At 36.6% G+C, this 12334-nt stretch overlaps 1 protein-coding gene across 11 annotated transcripts in view; it reads left to right on the top strand.

Annotated features, from left to right (window-relative positions):
• The window catches only part of LOC122633417 (protein sprint), a 139974-nt gene that overhangs the window by 121093 nt on the left and 6547 nt on the right, over nucleotides 1-12334 (top strand). For 10 of the 11 annotated variants that reach the window (XM_043821261.1, XM_043821259.1, XM_043821262.1 and 7 more), the window contains 10 exons: nucleotides 1422-1545; nucleotides 3812-4003; nucleotides 7789-7973; nucleotides 8281-8456; nucleotides 8532-8627; nucleotides 8798-9384; nucleotides 10347-11052; nucleotides 11133-11603; nucleotides 11676-11820; nucleotides 11906-12135. In XM_043821261.1, coding sequence (XP_043677196.1) covers nucleotides 1422-1545; nucleotides 3812-4003; nucleotides 7789-7973; nucleotides 8281-8456; nucleotides 8532-8627; nucleotides 8798-9384; nucleotides 10347-11052; nucleotides 11133-11603; nucleotides 11676-11820; nucleotides 11906-12135 — 2912 coding nt within the window. Of the gene's footprint in view, nucleotides 1-413; nucleotides 986-1421; nucleotides 1546-3811; nucleotides 4004-7788; nucleotides 7974-8280; nucleotides 8457-8531; nucleotides 8628-8797; nucleotides 9385-10346; nucleotides 11053-11132; nucleotides 11604-11675; nucleotides 11821-11905; nucleotides 12136-12334 lie in introns of those variants that run through there. The other variant, XM_043821269.1, reaches the window with a different exon arrangement.

The following is a 12334-nucleotide window of genomic DNA, read 5'->3' as shown; positions in this document are numbered from 1 at the left end:
AGAGAGAGAGAGAGAGAGAGAGAGAGAGAGAGAGAGAGAGACAAAGAGGGTGACCGGAGGAGGACCACGTGTTGAGAACCTTCAGTTGTCATGGCAACCCCCATCTGATCTCGTCTGCAGACGACGAACACTACGATCGTGTCCCAGGATCGTAACCACCCTCTCATGGACCATCCCGGCGATCGATTCGGAAAATGTCATCGAATTCTACTCCGATCGATCCAGTAATAACCACGAAATAGGTGTATATACGTTCTATATACATGAGAAAATAGCTCATTAAATTAGACATTTATATGAAGAGGTAAATATTTACTCTGACTCGAATAAATTATTATTCTTATTATTTATTTAAATAATAAACCGTTGTGCAATATTCTGACTTATTATATTTATTAAGAAATATTTTTTGCAGCTCGATTAGAAGTATGAATGATTAATCTCTTAAAATAAACTTTCTGAAAAGTGAACAGATATCGATGACATGCTCCGTCGCAACAATACCGTAACACACTTTGACGAAGCAGCACAGTCGTTGGTTCTTGATAAAATGTCCAGCTGTCAAACGCAGAATGGACAATACGTCGTCGCGGTGTGCACGTATGCGTGCATGACGGGCGATGCCCGTCGCTTTCAGCCTTTACATACGTCATCCCACGCACACTCCCTCTCTATCTGATATTCACCCAATGGACGGTCAAAGTTTGCTGGAAATAACAACGGTACGGCGCTTGGGAAGTTGGTTCGTTCGAAAACACGATTTAACTGTCAAACCACGAAGAGATGGACGGAACACGACGCGTCACCTGCATCGTTACACCCACATATTATATTCGTACGAGCTATCAATGACTAGTAGTGGAAATAATTAATCAAGTTCCGATAATCACTGGTAGCTACGCTTTTCGTTTCGATCTTTCGATGCTCGTTACGTGCTCGACCGAAATTCTATGAATGGCGATATATCATCTGGCTTGACTGCTCGGTACATGCTGTATTTTATTCTTTTTTGATTTCATCATTCGAATTGAATTGGCTAGATAAATGAAATAATATATATATATAAACTGTAATTAATATGAATGAAAGCTGAAAATAATTTCAATCGAGACTAGAACTTATCACATATTTAATTTATTACGTACTTGTATTAAGTTTATCGAAAAATTCTGTTCGCTTGTTAATTATTTTGAAATAAAAAAATTTGTTGAATATCTGACATACATGTACAAGTGTTTACCTACCTACTTTAAGCATTAATGATGAAACGTTCGAATTTCTCGGTTATCACGCTTTGGTACACCGTATTAGCGTTACGTTTCACGCATGTCCACAAGCTAGCTAATAAAAAGAGAAGGGAAGAGAAATAAAAGGAAAAAGTTGTTTAATCGATTTCTTAACCAACATGTCTTTTGTTGCAGAAGCGATGTCTTCTTGGAACCGTATCTGCAGCAGCACGGGACAGTTCAAGTTGTCAGCTCGCCGAGCACGCCACCGCCGAATCCGCTCCAACATCATCAGCTTGCACAGCTACATCATGGGCAGGTAAGAAAGAGAAAAAAAAGAAAGAGAGAGAGAGAGAAGAGGAGAAAGAGAGAAAAAGAGAGAGAGAGATTCTTTTCCGTTTTCTGATTTAATCGAATTCGCGGTTCGAAATTTTGTTCTCTTATGATTCTCTCCTAAATTCTCCTCACAAATTTTCGCGTTAGCTCAAATTGACACCGCACTTGGATCAACAAAACGGATCAAATTGAGAGAATGTAAGAATGTAAACGAATCATCTATCAACAAGATGGAAGAAAACAAAAATAATGAATAGAAATTACATCAGTGAAAAATATCAAAGATTTAATAAGAAAATCGTTAAAGTATCAATCGATCAGAATAACGAGAAAGAAGAAAAGATACGAGACTTAGGAAAGTGAAAGAGTAGACAGGAAAAAGGTAGGATAAAGACAGACAGAGAGGGTCGAAGTGTAGGGGTGGATTCGGTGCGTGCGGGCTTTTCGAGTGTAATTTAATTTGAAATGCAGACTGACACACAACGGCATTTCAGGCTAAAGGGATTAAACGTGGACGTGAGGCACGTGCTGAGAGGCCCCGAAGCTAATTGCAAATCCCTTAATTGCTCGTCGGAAAAAGTTCTCCGCGCAAGACTCTTGTCCCGTAGTGAGCATATCTTTTAGACGTCGCTCATCGGAATAGGTTCTTAAGGAGAGATACATACGTCTCGCAGATGTCGACGTTAAATTCTCTTATGATCTCCTCTTTATTGAAATCTTTCTTTGAAAAAGGGAATATGAGATTAAGTGAGAAAAGACTTTGAGCATCTTTAGCATTTTCAAGCTTTAGAAACTTGATATTTTATTACTATTATAGCTATGGATCTATTTTTCTTACATTCCTCGATCTACATATGGTTATATGTGTATGTGTATATATATATGTGTGTACGTGTATATATATATGTATATATATATATATATATATTAATTTTTATATATTATATTTTTATATATATATTATATTTATTAATTTTTTATCGACAACATAAATTTTTATTTTAACACAGAAAAGTTATCAATATAAGTAGTTAAAAAATTTTCTTTTACATTTATTGATTTAATTTAATTGATTTAATTTAATTCTTTACATACATTATTCAAAAAATGTTAATAAAACCTATTTCTTTTAATTATTATTTTATAATTATATAGGTTAATAATATTATAAAATAATAATTAAAAGAAATAGTTTTTATTAACAGTTTTTAAATAATGTATGTAAAGAATTAAATTAAATCAATTAAATTAAATCAATAAATGTAAAAGAAAAATTTTTTAACTACTTATATTGATAACTTTTCTGTGTTAAAATTAAAATTTATATTGTCGATAAAAAATTAATAACGAATATCTTAGATTAAACAAAAGGAATTTTATTTGACGACCTTAGCTATAAAGTTCAACTGAGCAGAATTGATTTCCCTTTTCTTTCGTTTTATAAAATAATATTATACGAAAGAGAAATACCTCAAAACGAGGGGTAAAAGTAACGGCGAGTCGACAGGTGCTCGATGTCGCGAAACTCGTTCACGATAACGTCAATGCAATGTCAGTTCTGACGAATTACTGAAAAAAGTATTCGACATCGAGAAAGAGAAACGAGGAAAGAGAAAAGGGGGAAATCAAGGGGAGAATCGATCTATTACCGTTACGTAGACGTTCGAATCAACGATAATTAAAGATTGAATAGTAGAAGAAAAAAGTGGAAGGAGTTTACGAAAAGAGAAATAATCGAATGTTCAGCCCTTATGAATGGCTGATCTTTTTCACAATGAAATCGTTTTATTCTCTTTTTCTCTTTTCTTTTTCTTTTTTTATTTCTATTGTTCGTTTCTTTCTCGATGAAAAGATCGTAACAGGTCGGGATTAGATAATACGATTAAAAGGTAACTAGATAAATCGTAAAATGACATCGGCTGCAAATTGAGATAACTCTCCACTCTCCTCCCATCCTCACCTCTTCTCTTTCTCTCAACGACATAACGCCGCATTAAATCCAGCCACTTTATGACGGGCCAGGGAGGATTTGCAACGGGCACCCTCCTAAAATCGTTCCACCAACGACGACGACGACGACGACGGAGATTTTCATATTCGTTTTGGTTAACGTGCCGCAAAATTGTCAAGAAATTATGAGTCAATAATCGTCGTAAAAGAGTCGATTATTTTTACGGATAAGCTTTTATCATTAATTGATTTATTAAGTATTATTCATAAAATCATTTATATATTTTGGTAATTTTCAGAGCGAAGAGTCGCTTTCTTCGGAAGGCTCGGCCACCTCGGGAGGATCTTCAGGCACCACAGAAGATTCTGGCAGCGAGGTGGCATGTGACATAACGCTGATCGAAAGGCTCATACGATCTCATCCGATTTGGTTCCTCCCGGGTATTCAAAGGGCTGGCGCTTTCCACTTGTTGCAAGGGAAGGAGGAAGGGGTGAGTATACTTACTTAGGAAAATCGATTAGCTGTAAGAAAATTACATTGCTCGGTACGGATTGTGAATCATTGACCTCATCGCTTTCACGTGCGATAGCATCGACATTGTCTTCGATTATATTACACTAGTAAAAGAGAAACTAAAAGTAAAACGTTATCCTTTTTCCATATTCTCTTTCTTCGCGATTGTATCGTCGATGAAACATGATATTCGAAAAAAAAATATCCTCGATGATCAAACGACCAGATCTATTCTTTGTCTTTTTTCATACATTTTTATTTAATTAAGATCTCGTTGGAATTTTTTCATGGAATCTATCGATTCTATGAAAAACAACGTAAAGACTCCTATGATAATTCTTTATTTATTATTCCTAGAAGTTCTTACTTATTGAAACGATTTTCTACGGTACACTATTTCTAATCGGTTTTTTCAACTGAAGGTTTACTCCTGGTGTAGAATCGTAAAAAATCTACTGAAATCCCCCGGCACATATCTCACGGGCCGTACTTAAGTCATGGACAATTAACCGATAATATTTATTATGTTCAACACGTGTCCGGAACACTCGGAGTACGAAGGACCTTCGGAACATTTGCAAAGGATCCGTCCTCTCTATGGAGCGTGCGAAAAGTTACGGTTGGGCTTTGATTTACTACCCGTTTTTTTGTCGTTGACTTTTACTCGACGAAGCAGGGGAAAGCTGCGTGTACGAAAGTCATTTGAGAATTTCTTTTTTCAGATTTCAAATATAGAACGATCACAAAATTTTTGACTCACGAGGACATTATACGAGAAAATAATTTCCTCAAAACAACAAGCAATTTTGTATTCGCAAATCGCATTGCAAGATATTTTCTGTTATTTTCATGTTGTCTTCTCGTGTAACCAAATTTTTTTCTTCGATAATTACTTTGATCAAGCACAGTTGTGCACTGCAAATTGAAGAATGAAAATGAGAAATTACAAAGGAACGATAATTTTAGCGAATAAAATGCATGTTTGCATTTGTGTAAATCGTCCGCCGCCAATTTATGGATTCACGAGAGAAAACTAAGAGAATAAAATGTACTTTACTCTATTATGCCATGGCATAGTTGTAATAACTCGAAAACTCATTTCACGAAAATTCTACAGAGTAGTCGGTATCCGCCGGAAGACATTTAAATGGGGAAAATTATCCGACGATTATCAGGGAAACGAATACTCGTGGTCTCCGTATTCGGAAATCATAATTCTCTCTTATTGCTTGCTCAAACAAAGGCAGGACGATACATTTCATTGTTTGTGGCTATTTGGCAAGCACTGTGTACCATTTTAATATGCAGTAAACGTAAATGCCAGATGTGGTACCATCGAAATACTGACCCTATCTCTCTCTCTCCCTCTCTCTCTCTCTCTCTCTCTCTCTCTCTCTCTCTCTCTCTCTCTCACACTCTACTTTGGCTTTTCTCCAAACGAACTCCAACTTTTATCTACGTAGACCATTGAGAACGTTATCCTTCAAAGGGTCCATATATTTGATCAAGTCAAATATTCGATTATTAAAAGGAGTGACGTCTTATTATCCTTTTCGTTTCTTTTCTGTTCTTTTTATTCCAATCGTATTGTTAGTGCATTGACTGGAGACTAATTAATGTTGGATAAATTCAAAATGACATTTACATTTCATTTTTTGAAATATTTCGAACACTCTTTCACTGATATTTATAAAAATCTAGATCTTTTGATATCACATCTCGACAAAGTGCAAACAGCATCATTTTAACGTGCGATTATCCTTCATCATTCTATCCGTCGTTTCAGCCTCGATATTTCTCTTTATTTCCGTTCGTATCGTGCGTTGGAAAGGGAAGTTGGGAGGAAAAGGAGGGAGGTAGAACAATGAGTGCATCCGTGCGAGCACAAAATCTTATCTAATACTCCGATGTGAGGAAAAGTGAGAAGAAGAAAACGAAGAAGAATAGGAACAGAGCCAAGTAGTACCAGATGGAAAATCGTGTCAATGCCTCGAGAGAGCTCTCGCAATCATTGTGAAAGCGTCTCGTGCCAAAGCGTGCGAATTCTTCATTGAAAATCGTTTACATACGAGTGACATTGTTAATTAAAATCTTTCTAACCATGTTCTTAAATAAATCTTTCTATCCTAATTATAACCGAGAGTCAATCAAAAAATGACCAAAGGAAAATCTCGATAGAAATGTGTATTATACTACATAACACACGCGTGTGTGCGCGCGATGTTTGAAATATCAACTTTTCAAGAGCTTTTTTTTATTTTGTTATTAAATATATGCTCGGCTGTTTGTAATCGAACATCCATATATAAAGGACCTTATTATTTACTAAAAACTGCAAAAAAAGAAATCCTTGGCATGAGAAATCACTCGAAGTGATAAAATCCAACTCAAAGGAGTCTTAAAATAGTTTGTCTCTTTCTTTTTGTTGATTACCGTCAACGTTCGCATTGACTTTTAGTTGAGAAAAATGAGGGAAAGGAATATAATAAACGATAACGTTGGCGTAAAAACTCGAAGAATTATTCGATATTAGCGGACGATAACAAGATTCCTAAAATGTCGCCGGTCATTTTGTTGTGGGTGGCGATAATGATCTCTGTAGTGATCACGATATCTAGAAACGAGAGGAGAGGCGAGAGAAGAAGAGAAGAGGCTCTGCGGTGTAATCAACGTTGAAAACGACTGCGAACAAGACGAGGCATTGTGCCGTCATTGTTTTCAGCCGTCCCTTTCATTGTTTCCGAGCTCTGTTAATTGTTATGCTCGTCTTCTTGCATTTCTCTGCCTTGAGGCTTCCTCACTACCAATCCCACAACCATCTCATCTTCTATCTCTCTTTACCATTTTTCCATGGATGGGCACGAACGAGCAGCTAGCTCGAAAAACAATGCTTCTCGCAATTACTCTATAGAACGATGAAAGCATCCCTCGTTTTCGAAGAAGATGAAAGAATAGAGTGATAACAAGGAAGCGAGAGATAGAATTGTATATTCATCTGATACAGAGATGTCGCGAATCAGCAACACGTTGAAGTCTAGTAGGAAAGCATAGAAATTCAAAATCCACAAAGCGAGGAGATCGGGAGAAAATGAAAGACAGCCGAGATTCATCGGGATATGCATCGGTCGTATAGAAGAAAGACGAGAGAGATGAAGATGAGAATAACGGGAGCAACAGCATCCACGTTTGCTTCGTTGCTCGCCAAGTGGAAAATGAAAAAAGAACTCACACAACGTCATCCACACTGTTGCTATATCGGCACACCACCGACCGTCCGTCCGACCGAACGAACGAAACGAGACCTCCCTTTTTCCTTCTCTTACTCATTGTTGAGTTTCCGCAAGTAACTTCGTCTCCTTCGCTCTTACGAGCCTATCGCTTTTGTGCCTTCGCTCATCCGACAGCCATTTTTTGACGGGAAAAGCTCGCGGTGGTGCATTGTCTCTACTCTCCTCGTCATTCTCATTTCTTTTCATTTTTGACACTGCACCGAGGCTTTCGTTATGCATCCGTAACTTTACTAGTAGTTAGCTTATATATTTCTTCTTCTTTCGTCTATCGCTTTTCTTCTGTTCGTTCGTTTTATTATATTCAATAAATGTATTCTGTTATGTGTATTGTATGTATTAACGATAAGATGTGTCCTCCTTATTCTTTTTCTTCATGCATACGTTGTTCTTATTTTTCAAAAAAAAAAAAAAAAGTATTATTTCACCTTTTAGTACAATCTCGATTTTTTTTTTCTTTCCTCTCCTTTCATAGAATTTCGTAGTCCGACAATCAAGTCAAAGCGACACGATGGCCCTTTCGGTGAGATTACCGGCCGGGAAGGGACCTTATATCGAGCACTACCTGATCCAAGCCAACAAGGGGAAGTTGAGCTTGGAAACAAGCGAGAACAGGTTCGACAACATCCCCTCACTGATAGCTCATTATTCCCAGTGCTGGTGAGTAGTTGTTTATCGAGTTTATTTCCTTCCATTAAATACTCTTGTATCTATTGAATAAATCCTTATCGTACATAGGCCACGTATATAACCTAAAAATTAAACATTATTTATCTATTACAATGTTATATTTAGATAAATCTAGATTGTCGCGACATTCACAAATGTACTTTACATCTCTCCTCCCCTCCCTCCCTCCCTCCCCCCCTCTCTCCCTTTCTCTCATTTATCTTAAGATTGAATCGAATAGGTTGCCTTTCTCCTAGGATAATTAATTCATTCTCACCGTTTCTTATTTGGCAAGTAGTGATGAATTGCCAGTGCAATTGACGCTACCGAGAGCAATGCGAGAGGCCAAGAATAGGCAACAACTTTCGTCACTAGCACTTTTGGGTCAAGAATTTTGGAGATATCCGATGGCGAATCCAAAACCACCGGAAAGCAGTAGTAGTAACACATCGAGCTTAAGCAGTTTCCATGGTTGTAAGTCTCTCAAATAAATATTCTTATTTGTTGTATAATGATTTATCTGTTATGTTACAATCTCTATTCTTTCAGGTAACAACAATCATAATAACAATAATAACAACGGTGGTACTCCGACGACAGAAAGCATCGTTCTTAATCTCGCACCTATTTCTTCTCACGATACACGTAAGATATAAGATAGATTCAAACTTATGGCATCATTTGTGATATACATATGTACATATTTATGTGCGTACGTGCGTATTCATATATATAGAATTTGATTATTTTTAATTTAAAAACAATTGATTAGAAAATTATGTTGTATAATTCATGTAATTCATTCGTTTTTGTAGAAAATTCATCGCCAACAAACACAGGGACGACGTCGACGTTTGCTTCATCTTTACCACGACAGCCAAGACCAACGCCACCAAATACGCTTAATCTGACGACTTTTAACGAGCCACTGGATATAAAGAAAGACCAGCACGAAATCATGTCTCCGTGTGAGAAACTCTCGCAAAAATTGATTTCACCGAATTTGGTGCAAAGCGTACGTTGCCCATCGCCCATAGTTCACAACGTCGAGAGCAACGTTCTTAGTCCCACTCAGGATACTAAGGGAAACTTCGAGAGCGTGAGAAATATCCTTGAAACACCGAAGACGACGATCGTCGAGTTTTCCAGAAGTAGCAAGTTTACCTCGATCGGCACGTCGACATCGAATTTCCATCAAAATATTTCCAACTTCAATAATCCCTCGTGCGCAAATTCACCTATCATTGCTGAAGGTCAGATCGTTGGGCAGAATGTCAAAACTCCACCGCCACCACCACCGAGATGGGCAAAACCTGGATTAAGTCAGAATCAAAGTAATTTCACTGTAACCACAACCGTTACGTTCAATGTCAATCAAACTAACGACATTAACGTGTCACAGGTGAGTGTCCATAAATAATAATGTAGAGGAAAGTGACCAAAGTCGAACTCCCCACTCTGTGTCGGACGACTTATTTTGTTAAATAAATGCTGCAAATTATTGATAAGTAGGATAATTATTTTAAAATAATGCAATGTAACTATGGGATCACAGTTGATTGATCATCTGTTATTGAGCATTTGAATTGGTTATGCATTGATTTTTATTTTTGTGATTTATGAAATTGTTTCAACGTGTATTCTCTTTAATATAATTTGATTCACTAAATATTTGGATATTCATTTATGTTGAGTTAACAAACAATAAGAGAAAGGAAAGATTATGGATGGCAGAAAGCTATTAAAACGTTCAAAGTTCCTAAAACAACTTTGATTCGTTTGTCCAGTTAAAAATACGAAAAGAAAAATATATATATTTACGACTTTTGTAAATAAAACTAAGAAAGTTTTGAAATTTACCTTTATTATAGTCAATATCCTAAATATGTTTCAAAATATATTTCTTTTTAATTATAAATATTAAATAAAAATAAATATTATTATATATATAATAAAAAAATAAATATTAAATAAAAATAAATATTTATGTTTAAATAAATCATTTTGTTGCATAATCTAACTGTTCTAATTTTTCGTATAAGAAATAAAGCATTTTTATTCGGCAGTCATAATATATAATAATATGTACAAAAAATAGGATTCGACTGTGGAGCACTTTTTTTAAATCATTATTTTTGACGTTTCTTCGTAAATTCTAAAATGCTTTTCATTATAATTTTTTATACGAATTTTGTCAAGGCAGATTTTTAGATAAGTAATTAGAGAATTTTTTGACATTAAAAAATTACTTTTTAAAGTAAAAATTAAGAAAATTATAGAAGAAAACAGAATTGGGTCATTTTCCTCTATTCTTTCGATACATTTTCATTTTAATTATTTATTTCATTTTAATTATTTCTCCAGCAAAACACACCAACGGAAGCGAACACGTCATTATTGAGTCCGCAAAGCGCAACATCCAACAAATCTCTCACGTCGAACTTTTCCATAAAATCACCTCTTTCGCCAACGATGCCAGTGTTATCACCCATGTCGAAACTAGTCTCCAATGTTGGTAGCAAAACACCAAACGTTCTCTCGCCCACGACACCGTCTAGCACAAGCAAGTCAAAACGACGACGTGATCGCGAAGCTAGAAAGAATTCCCAGCATTATCAAGAATCTGATATCCTTGATTCGTATTACCGCAGCTCACCAGGTGATAAGATCTCGGACTACGAGGATATCTGGAACACAACCGATCAATCAAATCACTCTACTTGGTCACCGAACGATAGACTCGCACGTAACGAGCCACCCGGTAATGCTCAGGATCGTTTAAGAAATTCCAACGATCGACTGATCGGCCAAGAGAGATTACTCAGTCCGATCGAGAGATGTCCCAATCAGAGAGAAGACAGGTTGATGGGGAATAAGCAATTGATCGTAAGAAACGAGAGGTTTATTTTGAGAAATGACAAGTCGGTTATAAATGAGAAACTTGGTTACAAGGAGGTCACTAGTCCAGAATTCAGTAGTTTCAAACCCGTTCCTGAAATGAAAAATATCGAACAGGTATCACCTGAAGAAACGGGGATGGGAAGAAGACCCGATCTACTCTCTAGAGTTTGTAAGTATATGAACGTTAATGTGCGAGTCACATTTTTATTTGCAATCTTTTAACAAATATCATCCTGTCCGTTCTATCAGGTAGTGCCAATTCGCTGAACAGTCCTAGTGCAATCACACCGCCAAGAAATAAATTAGGATTGATACTCGCCAAGTCGGAAAGCAATAGTCCTCTGACACCTGAATCGAAACAAGGTAGTCCATTTTACGCGGAGCCAGCTGACGCGATCGCTCAAAGCGCAGCGATTATACCAAGGAGACGATCGAAGAACAATCCGGCAACAAATAAATATCGTCATAGCGAACCAGGCTGGTTACAAACACCGATTGGCAATAATTCGAATCAATTGCATCCTATCGACTGGGAGGAGACGGAAGAGACGGAGGATAAAACACCATTGATATCATCGTCCGTCGACAATTTAGCTAAACGCCTTGGCACGAGGGAAGTGAAAAAAATTCCTCGGGCAAAACCCGTGCAACCACCAAAAATTAGAGTCAAGGTATTCAACGATACATCCTGGGCCGTGGATTCAAGTTGGGAGTTTATCGGTAAATTTTGTGTAACGTCACGGAGGAAATAAGAGAGATCATTAAAATAAATTATTTTAATATCATATATAGGAAACGAAGGAGATGATTGTGAGCCAGATTACGACTGTGATGCAGATTACGATGGAGAAAATGTTGCGAGAAAATTTCCAGACGAGGAGTGCGATAAAGATATTGTAAGAAATACTTTGACCGTTCAGAGTATCATTCTGCAACGGTAAGAGATCATTCCGGAAAAGAAAAAACGATATTGTAAATAGTTGTATGATAAAATGTAAGATCACCTGAAAATACTTTTTTAGGTACCCAGAATTGTTAAAACCACCGGATACGTCAGAGTCGGTATATAGCGACAGGAACTCCTCGTACGATAATGTCGAAAAGAGGAATGAAAGAGAAGACACGCCGGAATCGAGAAAGGATCAAACCTATGACCCATCCGAATGGGAAACTATGTTGGATACAGACGAGAGCGATGTAGAGAGAATCAAGAGAAACAAAAGCTTCAAGGAAAGACTGGATCCTCTCCTGTGTGAGTTTATTGTTTGTTATTTATATGATATTAACTATTTGTAATCAAGCACGGAGACATATAAATACCGATAAATATTAGGTGAGCGATTGTTGTTTAAGAAATGTATTTTATGTATGTAGCTAATCTTATTGTACTGCACAGATATTCTTATACGCTATGTATATGAAATTTAAACGAAAGATGAAGCTTAGAAAAA

Source organism: Vespula pensylvanica, chromosome 12, assembly GCF_014466175.1.
Source record: "Vespula pensylvanica isolate Volc-1 chromosome 12, ASM1446617v1, whole genome shotgun sequence".
In the NCBI taxonomy this organism is placed as follows: Eukaryota; Metazoa; Arthropoda; class Insecta; order Hymenoptera; family Vespidae; genus Vespula; species Vespula pensylvanica.
The sequence above is the reverse complement of the archived record's forward strand: the minus strand, read 5'-3'. Positions and strand labels throughout refer to the sequence as shown.